At 38.4% G+C, this 21,504-nt stretch overlaps 1 protein-coding gene and 1 pseudogene across 1 annotated transcript; one reads left to right on the top strand and one right to left on the bottom strand.

The window, feature by feature from the left end:
- Positions 1 to 68: 68 nt before the first annotated feature.
- Positions 69 to 15,316, top strand: LOC148728393 (uncharacterized). The gene is made up of 7 exons (XM_088763128.1): positions 69 to 642; positions 1,198 to 1,265; positions 2,235 to 2,267; positions 2,642 to 2,674; positions 2,836 to 2,937; positions 4,659 to 5,051; positions 13,559 to 15,316. Exons 1-7 carry the CDS (start codon positions 363 to 365, stop codon positions 13,718 to 13,720), a joined length of 1,071 nt encoding a protein of 356 aa, XP_088619254.1. The 5' UTR covers positions 69 to 362; the 3' UTR covers positions 13,721 to 15,316.
- A 4,860-nt stretch (positions 15,317 to 20,176) lies between these two features.
- Positions 20,177 to 21,273, bottom strand: LOC148728394 (uncharacterized; annotated as a pseudogene).
- Positions 21,274 to 21,504: the final 231 nt, after the last annotated feature.

Here is a 21,504-nt window from a genome sequence, read left to right on the forward strand (position 1 = left end):
ATGACGTCTGCAGATTATTATTATTATTACACGGATTAAAACATTTATTTCACGCAAAATCTAATAAAAAGGGGGTGGATAACTTAGATCTCTAGCAAGAGATCAAAATCGTTTAGTATGATCATGTTTCTGTCATCAATTTAGGTTAATTGACCGGTATAGCTTATCGTAGAAAAACACGTCCATCACGCAGCAGTCAATCTTCGCTGTCTTTCATTGGAAAGCCTTCAGTAATGATTATTTGATCATATCGCATCGCATTTCAGCATCTCTTTGACCTGCGGCTTGCCTAAGCTTGTTTCACTTCCAGAAGCATTTAAAGCAATTCTCTTTCACAAACGGCTCAATCATACTACCCAATCATGGATTCTAAGATCGAAGTCGGGCAAGAGAACATTTATTTCGAAATGGAGTCCAAACAGGAAGATGACGGCGGAACCTATGATGATATCATTCCCAGAAACGACCCTCCTCGGGCAAAGCCAAACGTGGAAGCCCAGTCGTTTAAAGATTCAACGACACTGAAACATCACCGATTATTCTTCATCGCATCTGCCATTGCTGTTACTTCGCTCTTAACAGCCCTTGCCACTTTGGTTTTAGCTGTAGTTATGGTGACGTCACGGGTCGAAGTTTCGACAGGTACGGCTTCCATTTTCCCTTCTTGAAGTACGTAAACACTCGTTGACCTTGATGATTTCAAATTTTGAATATGGCATTGATTAAACGACACGAGAGAGCAGAAACGATGCTCTTCGGTCCTGACCATATCCTCAGCCAAGGAGTAAATAATAGGAACTTCTATATTGATATGATTTGAGTCTTGGTGTCAGTTCTATTCCACGAAATTGGGTGAATACACTAAAACTTTTTGCTCCTTCAGTAAAGCCCAATTTATCAACATATTACTCTTGCATCCCCTCCCCGAATTAGGAATTAATTCACATTTAAGGAAATGGTGAACAAAGACGTCATTGTTTGCTATCAGGGTATGAACGCGAAACAAACGATTGTTCAAAAACACAACCTCCTGCTTTCAAAGCGGATGTTCAACAAATATTCATAGACTCATTTATATAAGTATGTACAATCAATCTTAGGAGTTAATGCATCCCTCTGCATAGAATCCATATCTTTTTATTAATTTATTCTTTTTCATTTACTTGTATTTAATTACCTCATTGTTTACTCTGCCAGATACCTCAGAGCTTGAAAAGAAGGTGCAGGAGTTAGAAAGGAGCCTCTCAGCTCTACAAAAAAATTCGGTAGGGATCATTTTTTTATTCTTGTGATTCGCAATGATCAAAAAAATAGGGAAGTGTCAAAGACTGTTAAACTTTAATTGATTCCCGGTTGAGTTTTTCGATAAGGCGACAGATGATTTGGACTTTGAGAACAACAGCATCGTAGTATATCTTTAGATGAGAGAGACAAGAACGGGAGAGTAGACCAGTGTGAGAGAGAGAGAGGGAACCGCCTCCCAGTTAAATCAATGGATAGAGCGCTGGACTGTTGTGCGGGAGGTCGACGGTAAAAGCCCCGGCCGGACCAACACTCAAGGTCTTAGAATAATTGAGAAGAATATGCTACCTTTCTATAAGATCAAGAAATGGTTAGATATTCTAAACTTCTCGGATAGGGACGAATAAATGGAGGTACCGTCTCTTGCAGGGTTAGGGGTAGGAGACGTTAATTACCCACGTACGAGACTACTGTGTGATGGATGTCCTCCTCTGGGGTGGGATGGGTGGGTTTGTTGGAGCTTAAAACCTCGTAGGGGACCCATGTCCTATTGTTTCTGCTCCAGTACCTGGTACAAATCATTAAATAAAAAATGAAAAAAAATAAATAAATAAGAGAGAAAGTTTATCAGAATAAAGAAGCGAAGTTTTGTAACTCAGCGGACTCTTTAGCCTCTCATATCCGACAAAAGTTCACAGATGTATCGCAATGGTTCTTAAAACCAGATTAGTGGTCATTATCTCCTAAAATCAATAATTATCCACCTCTGCCTAAATGGTTTTGGTATATAACACATCTTTAAATCAAAGGAAACTGTGAATAATTCGTGGATACATTGCGTTTGAATGAGTTTTGAAGACATTTAATTTCCAATGGGTAACTCCCGGATACAGTTGAAACTACTTGGTATTACTTTGAACTACTGGGGTGATGTTGGGTGTTTGGAAGTAACGCAATCAGGATTATTGATTTGCATTTTTTTATTTTTATAGGTTTCAGGAGATATAAAGGAACTGGTGAAAAACGTAAGTTTTTCCTTCATTTGACTCTTCTTCCTCTCTGTCGCTGTTCAACGGGCATAACATGAACCGCAGCGGTCCTGCTGTCATGTTGTCATAATGATAATAGTGATAATAATCATCATCTTAATGTTAACAATAAGAAAAATAATAATCTTCATCATCATCATAAATCATAAACACCATCCAGGAAATAGGTGATGTTGAGTAGTTCGTTCTCTTTGTTTTTCTCCCTTGTGATGGGTCTCAGCAGATTTAAAGAAACTAGAGATGAAGGCAAGTTTAAATTACCTCATTTCTTAATACATCTGCATTGGGAATGATTTCGAAATTACTATGAGTCCATTTACGTTAACATGAGTTTTTCTACTCTATGGCAGATGAAAAAAGATATGGAAGATATGAAAAAAGAGGTAAGTTACAATACCAGCGATAAGAATTTTTTGTAATCCGTATTTTATGTATACAGCCCTTGTCACTTTTATGTTAGAAAGCCTAACATGAACTGCTCTACTAAATTCAGTAGGCCCACTAATTTTCTTTCACAATAATTTGGTCTTTTTTTATTTTTCAGCTCGCAGTAAAAGATGCTGACCAAACTTTGATTGGTCTAAATACAAGCGTAAACAAGAGGTTTAAGTTTTTTCAACAAAAAATCATGCAACTGGATCAAAAGGTACATGTAACTAAATCCATGTTAGTTTGCTTTTTCCCCGAAATTCAAAATCAGCCAATCAGAAACCTGAGACCAAGGCTTTTAAAATTCCATGCTCAGTCTATAACCTTTTTTTGGTCATAACGTTCCAATAGTAGCTTTTAAAAGAAGGGTTTCCCAAATATTTTGTTTCCACAATTTGTCACATTGCATATTGTATGAAACTAATGATGAACACATCGCTTTTTTTTACCCCTTCGCAAGCTTTGTGACAAAGCAACTGACAGATCATTTCTACCCTATAAAAAGTTACAAAACTATATCTGCTTAGCTTTGGCTAAATTCGGGAAACTTAACTACGTATCGGAATTTTTAGCTCGAGCTTCAGAGTAATATAAAGCTCCTTTGGTCTCAGCATGATTATTTTGGGTCGACCGTGTCTTGCCAAAATATAAACACCCTGATAGGGGAGCGGAAGCGAACGAAACAGATATGATTAAGTTATAAATCAGATCCGTCAAGAATGATTAACTTCAGAGGCTTTGAAAAATGTCTTGGCTATTGAAATGGGGTATGAATATATCAATACAAAGGAAGTCCAGAAAAAGCTACCCGTTGTTGTGTAAGCCTACAGGCCTGGACTGGCTAGTCAATGTGATCAGACCAATAAAACCGTGGAGACGACTCCATTATCAGTCCAAACTGTCATGAGATAAAACTCGTTGGTTTGCAAGCTTTTCACAAAAATAAACATCGAGCAAATAATGATAGTCTGGTCTCCAACGCAAATGATAAAAAATAACAATAATAATAATAATAAAACTACTCGTCGATTCTTACAAGAAACGTTTAAATTCTGGATTGTTTTCTATCGATGAAAATTTCACACAGTCAAGAGTCTCGTTTTGAAGAAGTTCTTACATCATGGGTATCAATAATTCGACTTTCTTGGTCAAGGAAGATACATATAGCCTTTCGGCATTGCCCTTGCTCCTAATCCCAGTTTTCACACTTTGCCTTAAGCATTTCAAACTCGACCCATGTGCAGGCTGTAGGATTAGAGCGTCCTAGGAGGCTTAGAGTTGCTTACCATGTTTGAATTTTGTTTCGATCGGAAGAAACGAGGGGGGAGAGAGATTTGAAATAACTTCCGATGAGCAGGATAATTGTGTCCACTTCATTCAGGCCTAAGAAGGTGGATAACCACGTGGAAGAATAGGAGAAAATTCATTTATACCATGGAAGGCTTTGAATTAGACCCTTGCACCTTTTCTGGGATCTCTTAATTCGATAACATAACTGCCAATCAAAAATTCTGTGACTTTTTTAAACGTCGAAATTTTGAATTGAGATGTTTGTCTATTATAAAAGAAGACAAATCGTCACTCATTTTGTTTCAATCCGAAGACACGAGAGAAGAGAGATATTTGACAAAACTGCTCATGAGCCTGAAAATCATACCAACTCCAGCCCAGCCCAACATGGTAAATAAGCACGTGATAGTATGAGTAAAAATCATCGACACCATGAAGGTTTCGCATTGAAACGTTTGTCGGATCTCCTTGTTCTGTAAAATGATTACCATTCATCAAATTCGTTCTAATCATCGAAAGGTCGACAAAGTATCCATTACCTGCAAGATAAAAAGATTTCGTGTCAATATCATTAATACCGTTATCCTTATTATCCATCATTGTTATTGTTGCTGTAATTATCATGATTGTTATTTTTAAATCATCTAGGTGACAAACAGTAATGGAAGCGCTAGCAACATAGGACCATCTGGATTCAATGGTACTGATGGTGACATTGGACCCGCCGGACCAACCGGACCTGCCGGACCTGCCGGACCAGCTGGACCTGCCGGACCTGCCGGACCCGCCGGACCTGCCGGACCAGCTGGACCTGCCGGACCTGCCGGAGCTGCCGGAGCTTCGGGATATAATGGTACTCAGGGCCCTGCAGGACCATCTGGACGACCTGGTGTTCAGGGCCTTCCTGGATCATCTGGGTACAATGGTACCCAAGGCCCACCTGGACCCGGGGCCAGTTCCTGTGTTTACAAGACTTCAGCCAGCTCTGGTATGACACCAAGTTCGTACTCTCGTCAAGAAATGGAAGTGACAGAACCAAACGTAAGTTACAGATCAGCTCTATATTGGGTACAGAAGAAAGAATAAATCGGTGTTATCGGCACTTTTTCTCCATAGCGTTTATGGATGACATTTTCAAGTTCAATCATATTTGTACCACGGTCATCTTGCTGCATAAATCCGCTTCTTAAGTGAAACAAACTTTTATTTTTATTCAAAAGTTTACTCAGAAATAGTGATGTAAGATTAATATTGCAGAACATGCTCAAAGTCAATATGCAAATTTTACCTGAAAATAAACGCTAAAAAGTAAGGCAAACTGGCCAAGAAAGTGAAATCGTTTTTCAAAAAACTAATAAAATTGGAAAAAGCGAAAGTGAATGACCATCAACGGAATAGTTGTTTACTCGGCTTCAAAGCCAAACAACTCACGTAGCGTTTAAATAAAGATTATGAGAGTTCTATGATTATATTAAAAAGTATGGTATTGAAAATATTTCTGGCAAATGTTAACTCTTAAAAAAAACCTTTACCGGTCCAAAAACTGGTCCAAATGTTGAGGTCAGCAGGTTCAGTTTTCATTTTCCAGCTACAGTCCATATCGCTCAACTCCAGAGCTAATTTCGCCACTTTTAGGTCGTTAATTCAATCCTTTTGTGAATCGAGTATTTTAAGCATATTTAACATTTACTTTAAGAACCAAAGGGGCAGACCCAATAAGGTTAAAACGGAAGGTAAAGGAAAACATTTAAGAGTAGATGTCACCAAAAATCAGGCAATTCACAAATCACCGTCAACAGTCAAAAAATCGGATTGGCTCATATTCTAGCATTAGGTAGGCCTACAGGTAAAACAAACCAAGACGTATATAGTTTGCTTAAAAATTCTTTTGTTTTCGAGCAAATTGAAAAAACTCAATTTACGCATAATTAGCGTCATTCGAAGGTCGAATTTAGCCCATTTCTGGAGGCCTCGTTTTTACTTGTAAAAGCAGTGAAAAACTTACTTATTCCACAGACTTTTAGAACGATGTCTCTCCTATGTTTCCACAAAAAAAGTAGAATCACTATTTAAATTTGAAATAAAATACGGATTTTTCTATTTATTTACTTAAGTGCCATGTGAAAAGTAGGGTAGCTTCAAAAAACTATTTTTGTATGTGCTAAGTGAAATAAACGTTTAATCAGTTTCAAATACGAGAAGTAGAAATAATAAACTTACCGTTTGTAGAGTTGTTTTTGTGGGGTTTCTGTGCTGCTATGTCTACGAGGGCTTTAAATTTATAGAAATGTCGCTCTTCGGCGAAGTCGGCGACATAAAAGAAAATATCGACAGGACATTTTTATATGAAATCCACATGGGAGGAATGAGGGGTTTTGTGTTCAGATAAAAATTCCTATTTTTTCGGACTTGTTACTACTTATAGGCAATTAGCAATAAAACGTAACGCCACAATTAATTTCATCTGATAAAACTTAGTGCGCAACAAGTAAACAACTGAGTTTAAATATTTTGAAGAATGGAAATTTGTTGTTCATTTGAATCTCTTGTTGTGGATAATTGTGGCTACAATCCAAAAGACAGAAAAGGGGATAGGCGAATAGTACCTTTGCTGTCGTGTGACAAGGAAATAGCAGGGAATTTGGCTCATTTTTTATTCACTGTATATTCACCAATGTTGATACATGGATAATATGGCCACTGCATCGCTCAAGACTTGGTCTTGGATGAACTCGAGAGCGAAATACTAAGTGCAGAGTGCTAGAAAATATTTCCAGGCATAAGGCGAAGAAGTTTTTTAAAGCAGGCAAGGGTTAGGGAAAGAGGATTCTCAGTTAATTTTCCACGAAACAGGGCTATCTTATTCCGGTTGGTTCAGGTAATTATTCCACTTGCTTGCGATCGAGTTTAACTCCTGTTTTATCATCGTTGTACTTCTTGATGGCATGCGCACCGAACATCAATTTTGACTGTTTTTCAACGTTAACAGTTGCGTCCCCAAGTTGTATTTATTCTGTAGACTCCACCCTTGTAGACACGCTCTGTAGCCCGCAGTATCAGCCAGGCGAGGAGAGTTGTATTACCATTAGTCATAGTACAAATTCAAATAAAAATAATTTTATTAGTCGTTCATTATTTACGTATGTTCTAATTTAGTTGTATTTCAGTCCTATTTTTCATATTTTAATAGTTTTGCTTTGAAAACATTACAGATTATGCATTGTATGTAAACATGTCTCTGGTTGTTAGTTTGTCGTCACCAAGAGACAAACTGAATATGTATTGAGAATCAAGAGATGTGAGTTCCATTCGACATGTACTTTCTACTTCGTGGAATGAAGCCTCGGAGCGCACTAAGCGTTACTATACCAAGAAAGGATGGCGTACAATCACCACTTGCCTCGTTGAATTAACCCTCGGACAATAATAATAATAATAATAATAATAATAATGATAATAATAATAATAATAATAGTAATAATTATGTCATTGTGAGAGAGTTAGGAGCTTCAAACTACAGAAGTGGCCAGAGTGATCTCAAGAAAGAGAAATTGGAGCGCACCAGGCCCAGACAGACTGACCAATTATTGGTGGAAACGCGCACGTACACTCCATGGTGGCGTCATGTCTGCTTTCAAGTCTATCTCAAGAGGCAAGACAGGGTTCCCGAGATGGTTTTCAGAGGGAAAAACAAGGTTAATTCTTAAGCCGGGCGAATTTGCAAGCGAAAATCAACGCCCAATCACGTGTTTGAATACATTATACAAATGGTTCACGTCGTGTATTTTGGGGCCTGTGAATGAACACATGAACCGATACAACTTGATGGAAGCTCAGCAACGAGGGGCTAAAGTGGGATGTAGCGGGACTATTGATAATTTACTGATCAATCGGATGGTTACTCTGGACTGTCATAGGCGTAAGCGCGACTTGATTGTTGCATGGATTGACGTTCGAAAGGCGTATGACTCGATTGATCATGGGTGGTTGAGGAAGATCATGCACGTTCACAAGTTACCAATATGGATCTGCCAAGTCATTAGCAAGTTATGCGACAGTTGGAACACCAGGATTATTATCACTACCAGCAAGGGAAGTGAGACATCGTTGCCCATGTACGACCCATGTACTTCAACAGAGGTCTTCCACAGGGTGACGCTCTGTGCCCATGCCTACTTACCTTGTGTCTTAATCCGGTTGCGTGGAGGCTGAGCTCTACTGAGGGTTATAGGCTGTCAAAGCCGATCGCGTCCAAGATTACGAGCTTGCTCTACATAGAGGATCTCAAGGTGTTCACCGCCTCTAAAGCGAAATTGAAAAGAGTGCTGGAGATGGCTCAGACCACGATGGGGGACATCGGCCTGCAGTGGAACCCCAAGAAGTGTAATCGTTTGCAAGTGAGAAGGGAATTACCTTAAAAGATTCGGAAGGATACGTGATGGGAACAATGAGCGTGGATTGTCTTAAGAAGGACTTGCATTATCGTTTTCTGGGAGTACCAGAAGAGTTATTGCAAGATGAGAAGGTGGTTTTGGAGCGAGCAGCTAACACTTACCTGAGATTATTATCCGTCATCTTTTCAGGCCCACTCTCGGACAGCAACAGAGTGGTGGCGTCTAACCAACTAGCGCTACCGGTACTCTCATACCTCATGTGGTCACAGCATTGGAACATTTCTGACTTAAAGAAATTGGATAGACAGGCTCGTAAGATTATCAGAAATAGCGGTGGGAAGCATGCGCTTGGATCAAATTCTCTTATCTACCTATCTTGCCTCTTGCGAAGCAATCGTCAGGCAACTGCCAGAAATCTGGCAGATTTCTGGCAGTTGCCTGACGATTGCTTCGCAAGAGGCATGAAACACAGAGTTGCAGTAAAAGTTCAAGTAACCTAGATCTTGAAGTATAATTATACACAGCTCTAGCCCAGCTATCGAGCACTTTTTAGTAGATTATGATCTCATTCCGCTATTTTGGCTATATATATATATATATATAGGGATTAAACTTGGTGTCCGTGAAACAGTGCTCGATACAAATAGTAGAGCGGGTATAATGTGTGGTAGACGGAAAAAAACAACTACGTATATATCCCTACAGACCTGTTTCGTGGTTGCCCACTCATCAGGGAATTTTAAGACTTAAGGTTACAGTTCAAATAGATTGTGGTAAATTGTTAAATAGCTTTGACGTGTTATCTTGGAAAGTGCTGGACAATCTGATGAAGTACTTGATTGTTTAGCTAGATAGAAATTTAAGGCGTAGATGATAGTCTTGACTACACTTCGCTTGAAACTCTTTGTGAGTGTGATAAGAGAATGCAAATTGCTGGTCCAAAAGGCGATAAGTGCTGTCCATTATGGTTGATAAAATAAGTTTGAATGATCTGAAACAATGGATACCAGAAATATGGAAAAAATCGAATAGCAGTCATCGGCGACCATACTGTCACACGACAGCAAAGATACTATTCGCCTATCTCCTTTTCTGTCTTTTGGATTATAGCCACAATCATCCACAACAAGAAATTGAAATGAACAACAAATTTCCATTCTTCAAAATATTTAAAATCAGTTGATTACTTGTTGCGCACTAAGTTTTATTAGATGAAATTAACTGTGACGTTACGTTTTATTGCTAATTCCCTATAAGTAGTAACAAGTCCAAAAAAATATGAATTTTTTTTTAAATACAAAACCTCTCATTTCTCCTCTGTGGATTTCATATAAAAAATTTCTTGCAACTTTCCGAGCTAGAAATTTCAAACCACTGCGTAATAGAAATGTAGATCTGACAATTGCGTGACACATAAGTCACGCGGTGACAACCATGTCTACTCATTTCTACCAAACGAATGCTTCTATCGTATTGCAAGTACTTTAAAGACGTTATTTATATCATTCAAGCATTCATTATTACCAGTGACTGCAAATGATAAACAAAGTCGGGATTTTCTCTTATGTCGCTGACTTACGGAGGAGCGAATTTTCTATGAATTTAAAGCCCCCGTATGCAGAGCAGCACAAAAACCCCAGAAAAACAATTCTACAGTCGGTAAGTTTATCATTTCTACTTCTCGTATTCGAAATATTAAACGTTTATTTCACTTAGCCCATATAAAAATAATTTGGATATGTCAACAAAGTTGAAATGGTAAATTGGTCACCGTAATGATTACAAAAGCTGACGTTTCGAGCGTTAGCCCTTTGCCAGCTTTTGTAATCATTACGGTGGCCAATTTACCATTTCAACTTTGTTGATATATCCAAATTATTTCGTTACTCCCACCGAAGCAGCCCCAAACAGTTTCTTTCGAAACTATCAGCCTTTATTAACACTATAATATGAGCCAATTCGATTTTTTGACGGTTGCCGGGGAATATTTGATTTTTCGTGACAACCTCTCTTAATAACGTATTTCAAACATTAGCACCAACTTGTCGGGCAGGTTCATTTGCCACTAAATGTACGAAAAATGTTTTTTTTTTTTCCTCGAACGAAGACATCTTTACAAATGTTTGCTTTGAAAAAAAAACTTGCTAAGCTTCTTTTGACCAAGTATCTCGCCAAAAAACGTTTTGATGATACACAAACGACTTGCCCTCTAAGGAACTTTGTTATGCATTGTCCAATCCTAGCATACATTTAAACGTACATTTGAGACGATAGCAAAAACCCGATGTTCCCTGGTAAGTCCTCGGACGTTAAGGCATATCAAATTTCGCCTATTGTTATGGTTTGATACGTTTGATGGCGCTATTTTCATTATCCTCCTAGAACTTTTAATCGAATGGTTTAAATTGAGCTCGGCAAGTGTCGAGTTCAGGCGATAATCTTTTCGTTGGGGGAATTTTGCCTAAGGGTGGTATCCCTAGGCATCTATGTAGCTTAGGAAATTTGAAGGTTACCACTAAACAAAGGGTCGCGCTGACTTCAAAGAAAAGGTTGTTGTGACTATTTTCTTTCGTCTACTCTGACTTGTTAAGTTTATGGCTCGAACACCTCAGAATAAAAAGGGGGCATAAAAACGAATTTCCCAGAAAAAAGTAGGTTTTTTGTCCCTTTAAAACTCAACGCAAAACATCACTCCACCAACTTTTTCAGCGCTTGAGTTGAGTTGGCGAAATACTGCACTTGAAATATACCGTGGCGCGCGTGTTGTGCGCGTAACCAAAAAGGCGTGATTTAACAAACTTTTAAGAGATGTTGTTTGGTCAGTACCTCATGAGTGCATCAGGCAGCGGTGCATAAACTTGCAACTGTAATCAAACAGTCACTCTCAACAAACCGCTATTCAAATACTCTGTTAACGAAAATGAATAAGTTCGCGAAAGTTTTAGATGGGCGAATTGATACCTATGGCCGCGCATAATATCTCGTTCGTTGGTCAGCTGGTGATAGTTTTCTAACTTCAACTTAAGCTTCGAAACGTTTCTGTGGAATTCTTTAACGGGTCACTACGCACTGGATGTGAACGAGGTTAAACCAAAGTAAATGTTTTTCTTGCGACACGCCTCTCTATAATCTTTGAGTTACATTAACATTATAATTGCGTTGTCGACTTTTCCGGCACTGTAGAACAAGAAGAATGTTAACGTTAAAAAGTGCGCGAATTTCAAAACAGGACATTCGAGTTATGGTTAAAAAAAAAAGAGAGGGTTTCGATCGACAAGGGAGCAAAAGTTTGGGATTTTGAATGACGATTGCATCGCAGAGAGGGGTTCCCGATAAGCTTGAACGACAGTAGGGCAAAAAAGCGTAATTTTTTAAATGAATCGGAAAAGGTCGGAAAACTTTTGGGCACGATGAAGTCACAGAGTTTCATGGTTCGTTCGGGAGAGAATACGAAAAAAATAGAGTGATTTCTTGGCTTGATTGACAATAGCGTTAGAATTTTGTCGAATATTGACTGTTGACGATGTCGTAGAGAGTTTTTTGTATGTCTCGTGTATCAATAGCAAGAAAGAGCGTGATTTTTCTAAAGAAGCGAAACGGGTTGAATGGTTAGGAAGTTTTACAGAGAGTTAATTGTATGGCTTGTGCAGGAAGAGCGCGAGTGCCATGGTTGGTTAGAGAAACAATTCTGGCACAAGAACTTTTGGAAATGTGAATCATTTGATGAAGGCACGAAGATCATTTTTAATTAAGCTCGCGCAAAACAGCGCGAAAGAGCATGTTTTCGAAGTGGGTCCAGCAAATTTCTCTTTTCGAATGACACCGACGGGATAGTCTTTTTAATTTTTTAATGTTAATGAAGTGACAAAAGAGTTTATTACCCAGCTCAGGCGTGAATAGCGCGAAGAAGCGTTTTTTTCAAAAAGGCTCGAATAAGTCGAAAAAAATTATTTGCTGGTAAGACAAAAGCGCAAGAGCTATTCGAATTTTTAATGCTACATAATCAAGTCGCAGTGAGAGTGTTATTTTGTCCTGAACGAGAAAAGCACCAAATAAAAGCTTTTCTTCAATGTAGAACATGTCAAGACGTGTATCACCTGATTAGGGTGAAAGTGCGTGAAGTTTTGAATTGTGAACTAGTTGTTGAATGTTTACTTCAGCTTTTATCTTGAACTGATATAACGCGAAAGTGCCTGAGTTCAAAATTTCTAAACTATAGTAAACTTTAACCCCTTCCCTTCTGTGCCTGCACAAGTTTGCCCTCCGTTACCTGGTAAGTAATCAGTTGCTGTAAACAAAAACTTTCCTACCCCACTACCGAAGCAGATTATATATGTCATTTGAGCTATTACCGATGATTTCAAATTTCGCAATGAAGTATTCGGCTTAGGATCGATGCTTCAACGGCTTTTGTGCTCTTAAAAAAAGAGTGTAATCCCCTGAAACAAAGAAAATACTCAATATGCGAGAACAAACATGCTAAAATATTCCTATTTCCATAGAACAGTTAAAGCCTGGAATTGTTTACCTGTGCATGTCAGAAAGTCTGAGTCTCTTCCTGATTTTAAGAGTCTTTGTAAGGCTTATTTATACCAGTTAGACACTGAATTAACCTAACTTATTATTATTATTATTGTTATTATTATTATTATTATATTATTACAAATATATATAGGTATGTGTAGTGTTTTTCTTTTTTGGGTGGCCTTTTGTAAGGGAACCCTTTCCTGTTTCTTGGCCTTCCCCTCAGCCTTGTATATATGTTAAGCTTGTTGAGAAAATGATTAAAGTAAAGTAAAGTAAGGTTTTTGCAAGGAGAACTCGTAAAAAGGATGTTCAAGATTGTGGCCGTCGGTCGGGTTCGCCTCATCATAAATGATGTAATATGTACACTAACCTATTAACAAACGGAAAAGATAAAGAATAAGAAAAATGGTAAGTTTTGAGCTCGGTTAAAAAATAAATATGTATCTGTGGCTCAGAGGCAGGGTATCAAAACGAGAAATCAGAATGTACGAGGCTCGATTCCACAAAATTGTTTTCTTCGTCACAAGCTCGTGACAAGATAAAAAAAAACATCTCTAAAAAGATGTTTTAAACTTTCACATTTCCAACTCAAGACGTCATTTCTCATCATCATCCTTATTTCGGCAGGGTAAGACGTTTATTGGTGTACACTGTGATTCAAATGACGCAAAATTTGTGCAATTATCAAGCCCCAACTCAGGTGTCTACAAGTGCAAATGCGAAAGTACCCTATCAAGTGGGAATCCAAAGATGTATTGCTACATCCACTACTGGGAGTGTCAGTCCTAAGAGGGAAAATGTAAAGCCATTCGTGTTGTGGGAATCTTTATGAAGAAGTTAGTAGTGTTGAACCAGAAAGGAGATGAAGAACGATTTAGACGTCGAACATAAAGTCTAGGCAAGTAAATAATTGCATCAATTCATATTTGTAATAAATATTTGTTAAAGGAGAATCAAAGCTGTATTTCTGTATACACTAATGGGAACCTAAAACTATTCGTTTGACATAATTCTGTGCGTCAGAGATTAAAGGGCGTCAAACCAATGGCTACAGAAAGACACCCAACGAATTTAGGTGTCAAATAAAAATTATACTGTTTCACTTCTTTTTCACGGCATTATTATAAACTATGCCCTCGATGCATAACTATTTTTAAGGTTGCACAGTTGTAAATAATGCATGATGCAATAACATTTGTAGTAAATTTTGCCTGCATATTTTAGACTCAGTCCGTCGTCGGTTAGGACGACAACAGAGTTGTGTCTTAACAGAGTTGTGTCTTTTGGAGTGTTATGTTGTGTTTTAGACCTTTTTCTTTTTTAACTTTTAGAGAGCATTTTAATCGAATATGTTGCGAGCTTTCTGAACCAATCACTTAGCGAAGTAAAGAAAAGCCTATGCAATCTAGGATCACTTAACTGATAATCGCCCTATATAATCAAATTGTGTTTGCTTTACAAAGTGTCGAAGCAACAATTCTGAAATATCTATAATTTATTAGGCCAAGATTTCCTTGTCATCCCATGATGCTCATTCAAAGATGTACTTGATTTATTTAATCAGAAACTTGTTTTCTATGTCTTGACCGACTTTCACGCTTGCTCTAATATGCCTAGTCTTAAGGAATCAATCCCCATTTTATTCTGTTGGTCGACTACGGCTGTAACCAAATGATACGAAGGTCTTTATCAACTGGAAAATTCAAAAAGGTAGCTTTGCCTCACTTATTTTTGCACCACTCGGTCAGTACTGCAAGGACTTAAGTGGAGTCGGTTCCCGCGAACACTTTATCCATGCTTACTAAAATGCAAGCATCATCAATCTAATCGTGTTTTGATTTCTTGTGTGAATCAAACCAATTTCGTGAACTTGTGCCCGACTGCATCAAATTTCAGTCCAGAAGTCTAAAACATCACTTTCAAGAAAACAAAACAAACGGAATTCGAAGTTCATAAGGAGTTTCAATATGATTGTTCGCGTTAAGGCTGAAATTAAAAGAAAGTTAGGTGAATGTCACAAAACCAAGCAGCCATGTTACTCAAAAAAACTCCTCCCCATTTTTACCGAAAGCTATTTCTTTCTCTTTTATTTAAATCCATACCGATGCTTTTCGTCAGTGCCAAATATAGACTTTAGTCCCTTCATCCAAACAAATCCAATGTGATTTGTTCTTGTGATAAAATATAACTTAACGATCGAAAGAGTATGTTTATCTTTTAATATGTCAAGTTAAAAGGAGTACAAGTAGCTTCGCGTACTACCGTAGTCCTATCGCCGCGACGTCAACGAGTTATATGTAATAACTGTGGGAAATATAATCGCAGGAAATATTACTCAAAAAAGGTAAATATCTCATAACAATAAAATTTTAATCTTATAACGTGCCTTCTCTTCAGATTTCTGATGTTTTTGTATGTAGTAAGTAAAAGTTATATTTACTCAGTTTTGCTATCACATAATTCCACTTGGCCTCCATTGAATTTCGTGGGAATCGGAGGCATTTCAGCCAAAAAAAAAAAAACGGTAGAAAGTTAAAGAATGCATGTGGTTACTGGCAGAGCACAATTTTAGAGATTGCATAATGACGCTAAAAGGCAGTGTTGCCGAACATTTGACTCACAACGAAAACAGAAAACCTGCCGAACCCTGTTCCAAAACAGAAAGATGATTCAAGAATATGTCTTCTAATTGACATTCAAACAATGATTAAATGGTTCCGCGGTTGAGGATATTCCGTCATTCCGCCGAACTCCTGTCCCTCCGTGGCCTCCGTGGCCTCCGTGGCCTCCGTGCCCTCCGTGCCCTCCGTGCCCTCCGTGCCCTCCGTGCCCTCCGTGCCCTCCGTGCCCTCCGTGCCCTCCGCACCTTCCGTGCCCTCTGTGTGGTCTCTCGCAGCTTTGCTTGTTTTGCAAAAGCTTCCATGATGTGCATATCACATCTACTGAGATATTTGCCACGAGAAAAAGTTTTTGTTTAAATTTTCCGTCGATGGATGCCACTGTGAAATTGCTTTGAGGTGTTTATCGTCAAGTAGTGTAGGGGGCCTGTATGGGTAAAGCCGCACGGCCTGGGTCCGAGTGTCTCGGCCGAGGATAATATGTTCACGTTGCATAGGTGTACGAGGGGTTTGGTTAGGGTTAGGGTTTAGGGTTAGGTGAATAAAGGGGGTTAGGGTTTGAATGTCGCGTAGGTGTACGAGGGTTTTTAGGGTTAAATTTCGTGAGTAGGGTTTCAGGTTTAAAAAGTAACGGAACAAAAAAGTACAAAGATAACAAAAGAATCCAAGATGGCGGTGGGATTAACTATGGTTTATTTATTCACACTGCACGATATTTGAGTCGTAAATGGGTAACATAAGCTAGAAAAGCTGTCATCATGTCTTTGTATAATTGATGGAAAATAGAATGTTCTCCCACGTTGGAATCATAAGTTTCAATCTCGTCAGTGTATTTAGTCACTTGTCTGCGTATTTCACAAAGATCTTGCGTGGTGGCTTTTTCTTTGACGACGTCAAATAATTCTTCTAGGATGGTTTCGGCCCACTGGGGATTCTGTTCAATCTCTTCGCCCAAAAATTTGTTTTTCATATGACATGGTGTTTGAAATGAATGTAGAAATGTAGGAAGAGGTTATACATAGACGTAAAAAATGTCACTCTGATTGACAAGCTATCATAAAACATAGCGTATATAAAGTTATCGTTTCGTACTCACAATAGAGTATCACAAACTCGAGAGAAAACAATACCTGTAAATCATTTGCGAGGTAGGGAAAACAAATGCTTTTAATCATACGAAGGATGCAATAAAATTAATATTCTGCCGTTCGAAAGATTCGAATTTTATTGGATATATACCCACGCTGCGTCCCCACGTGAGGACGCTATAATTTTCCTATATAACTAGCTGAGTTTCTAGCATCAGTACAGAAGTTGATTCCTCCAGCTAGAAGAAGCAACCAGAAGAAGAAACCAGAAGACTAGCAAGAAGAAGTGAAAGTCATGGCCAACAACAACGTAGGTGTTTGTATAGAAGAATGGTCTATTCTTTTAACACATCCTCTGAGAATTGGAAGTGTGCATGTTATTAGGTATTCAAATTTTTCTCACTTTTAAGTTGCGTATACATAATCAATGTTGTTGTTGTTGTTAAATTATATACCGTTATTCACTTATTACCGGCGCGTGTGCATAATCATTATTGATAAATTATATGTCGTTATTCACTTTATCGGCGCGTGTGCATATGAATAATATGAAAGTGCCTTTTTACCAAGACATCACGAACGCATGCGATGATGGGATTCCGCACCGAAAAACACGAAATGTATACAGAGAAACTTAACAAAACAACGCTCTCACCTTACGACGATAAGCGATTTTTGTTGGGAGAGTTTGGAATCGATACACGCACTTATGGACATTACTTGAATGCATTAGAATGATAGAAACTCAACTCGTGATAGACTTTGCTCTTAACTACATTTGATGAACATGCGATGCATATGATTTGTCAATGAGATTCGTTCGCTTGAGTTGCCTGTAAATAACGCCATAATATGAATAAAAGCTTTTCAATTTATTCTCTGTTTATTTCAAAAGCGTGAGCGGGTGTATGCATTTACCTCCTTTTCATTAAGACATGTAAAATATCCCTACAAGACTTTGAGCGATTTTTCTTTTGGTTTGAACAGCGTTTTTTCACTCCGCATCGGTATATTTTTTGTTCCCATCATGGAAATTAAGTGGATAGAAGCATCCTGCATTTAGATGAAGAAATAGAGGAAATACAATTTAAAATAAATGTGCATCAACATCGAAAACCGAAATGGAATGAAAATTTACTCATTTCAATGAGTGAAGGCTTATTATTATCCATTCAACGATGGATTTTAAAATAAGAATGCTCTATGGATAAAGTATGCATGATCACATTGGAAACGGTGGAGTCTAAAACTCTACCTTCTATCAAATGTCTGGGGCGACTCGCTAATATCCCAGTCTTTACATTCTTCCCTCAAACACTCCGACTTACAAGAACTATGCTAGGCATGTTAGATTGGTTAAGTTTTAATTGGATGTCTACAAAATGATACAGCATTTCTACTATTCACTCAGTGGTTTTTACATTCTGCGTTTCTACTTGTGCATAGAGTTGTGCGTATTTCTTCTGTAATTGCTCCAATTCGAGTTTCACTCGTGATAATAGAGTGAATTTCATAGGTTTACGCTGTAGTAGCAATGTATGCTTGACATGCTTTCTCTCGTCTTTCATGGAGTGATATTTTTTCAGATCATCCGCTACTTGGGTTTCAATCTCTTGTATCGCCTGACATAACACCACGGTTTCCAAATCATGGCATGCCTTTTTTACTATGTTCTGACCCTCCACTGTTCTCATCTTAGGAATTGGAACCGCTTTTAATCTTCTAGGAAACGTTCCTTGTTCTACATGCGATTTGAATTCTTTCAGATTCTGCTCATTATATTTAATGCGAGCTCTTATAGCCATCAGCTTCTGTCGATACTCTTTGAGAGTAATTGTTTGCATTATCTCAGACGTGTCCACGCTATGAAATGAAGTGTTGAAATGATAAAAGTTATGCTAACAAGACTATTTTATATAATTTTTCTTTTGTTTTTCTTCATAGATGGGTGGAGAGAATGTTATAAGATTTGTTGATATACTTAACGGTACGCTTCATTTATCACGAGTTGTTAATAAGAAAAGATTATAAAAGCTATGACATTTCAAGGAAATACTGGAAGCAAGTCGTGGTTGGAATTAGCCTTAAATGATCCGTTAGTGAAAGTGGAATACCGTAGAATAGCCGAGTCTAATTTGTACGTGGTAATCTTTAAACAGTTGGAGCCTGAGTAACTGGATGGAAGACATTTAACATTTGAAATGATCTATCCGTTTTATATGGAAATAATGGATATTATAGACGCGAGGAAAACATGGAAAACCTCTTTTGTGGAAGTGGTGACTACATCGTGGGAGCATAGACATGTGAAATACGTGTGCGCATTTGATCCAAAGCAGTTTTCATACGACAAAATGAATGAAATTATAACGGCCTTGGAGAATCAACTGACGATGAAGCAGAACTTGAATGATGGATTTCTTGTACAGTTGTCATTCTTGGAAACTAAAAGCTTTCCCTTGAAACAATAATCCATGAAGGATGTATGCGGTTTTATACTAAGAAAAATTAGAGAAAGAACTGAGCTTTGTTTCTCTTAAAACCGTGATCGAACGCTTCATAGAGCATTGAATGCTAATGTCATCTTTTATTTATTTTTGTGCATTTTAATGAGACATATCATTTACAATGACATTACATAGTCGCACTATTTAAACTCTCGGGTAGAATAAAAGATTTTACTTCAAATTGTTTGATTTTCACTTTTCTTCCTCTCTCCTCCTCATTCCTCCTCCTCATTCCTCCTCCTTCTCTTTCCTCATTCCTCCTCCTCCTCCTCCTATTTCTTCCTCTTCTTCTCTTCGCGCGCGCCTCCGGAAAAACGCAGCCTCCGGCTGCGTCTGTTTTTATCTGACTCAAAGCTAAATAATGCATTGTGATAATTTATCGCATTCTTCTAAATTGTGAGAATAAGACCCATTAGAACTTGTCGATTCTCTCTCCCGTTATCAGTTCAAATAGATTCTCATTTGTAAAACACCTCTCTCTCTCACTCTTTTCTCTAATTGGATTATTCTTAAACTTAATCCTTCTGCCATCTTGGATTCTTTTGTTTTTGAAAAACCGTTATGATGTTTTTAAACACCCTTCTCACGAACATACACGAAAACCTAAACCCTAAAACCCTAATAACCCCTCGTACACCTACACGACATTCAAACCCTAATAATACCCCTTTATACACCTACGTGGCATTTAACCCTAATAACCCCTCCTATACCTACACGGTATGAATAATTAACCTCGGCCGACATGTTAAAGTCACCATTTCACTCATTACATCTGAATGGCTTAACATTGGATTACGAAAACACTTCTATGAGCCGAAACACATTCATTACATCGCTTTGCGAAATCAGCATATCGACGAGGTGGAAACGCAACTCAGCGAGTCAGAAAATAATAATTTAGCGCAATTTACTAAATACGGAGCAAGTATCGTGACTTTACACTTTAGAAGGATTAAATAAAGGGAAATGTAAAAACACTGTTAAAAAACAGTGTTTCGTTTATTGGAAAAAATAATAAAAAACCAATGTTTAAAATGCTAAGAAGTTGACAAGTTCCATGTCTTCATCATCTAATCTAATGTATCCATAGGGTAACGATGTAAATGTTCCATTATCCATTACCCCGTTGTCAAAAACTAGCCTATATGATTTTATCTGTGTCTCTGTTCTAATTTTCTTTTTTATTGGATCTGGGACAAAATGCACTGGATTTACAATCTCTGTCTTTCTTGACTCATCCAAGGGATGTTGAATTTCATCCGGGATGTTTTGCTTCATCACCTCGTAATTTAACTGGGCCATGCCACGCGCGTTTAGTGGGAAACCATTCACTTTTACGCAGGATTTCCCTTGCGCCGTGACATAGCCATAATTCTTGGCTCCCGCCGAAATGAACTCCACGATTTAGTCTCCTTCGTCCAACTCGTTAGTCATGTCCCCCAAATAATCTCCCAAAGCAATTTCTGACTCTCCCGGTTTCCATTGGTATACTACAGAGTCCGTGTCGTAGTAGAGCACACGATCTTTTAGGATTTCCAAGGACTCGTACGATTTAAGGCGAGCCTGGCAGGTAGTAAACGCGGCGATAAAGACATTGGTAGCACGGCCTTTCTCTGGGTCTTGATCGTCGCGTTTTGCTACTACTTCTACCAACTCTGGAGAAAGGATACGAACATCTTGGATCTGTTGCAAGGGGTCATCAAGGAGGTTTAGTTATGACGCGGGTGCGATATTTGATGAACCTTGGATTTATTACAATTTTGGCCAAACTTGCCCTAGAAGGAATTGAGCATCAGTTTGGCTGTGACTTTCCTCGAAGGGTTTTTGGTAATCATGGCGGGATCCAGGGCAATGCCTTCACGCTGTTTGTACTGTTGGACGTAGTGGGCGTTTTGCTCCTCCGTCTGGTACCAGGCGGGGTAACCGCTACTTTCTTGTTTGATTTTTAACCAAGTGTCGACGTAAGGAGCAAAGAGTCCATGCTGTCTATGCTCAAAATGCCACTCCTCATGAATCTTGAAGAGTTGGTACCCCATCTCGATGGCTTTGTGGATTTCGGGAGTACACCACGTTCCCGTGAGCATCCGTTCTTCATCCGCGTGGGGATAATTAGAATATCTATCCATTTCTTGATTATAGAAAGGTAGCAAATTCCCCTCACTTATATCAAGACCATGAGTATTGGTCCGGCCGGGGCTCGAACCCTCGACCTCCCGCACAACACAATCCGGCGCTCTAACCAATTGAGCTAACCGGAAGGCGGTTGAGTTAGGTTTGTTTGGTCCGTTTGAACTGTAATCTAATAATAAATTTTGAACTTTTTCTGTGGCTGATAGCAAAGCAGTTTCTTTGTATCG

The sequence above is a fragment of the Stylophora pistillata genome, chromosome 6, assembly GCF_964205215.1.
Source record: "Stylophora pistillata chromosome 6, jaStyPist1.2, whole genome shotgun sequence".
Lineage (NCBI taxonomy): Eukaryota > Metazoa > Cnidaria > Anthozoa > Scleractinia > Pocilloporidae > Stylophora > Stylophora pistillata.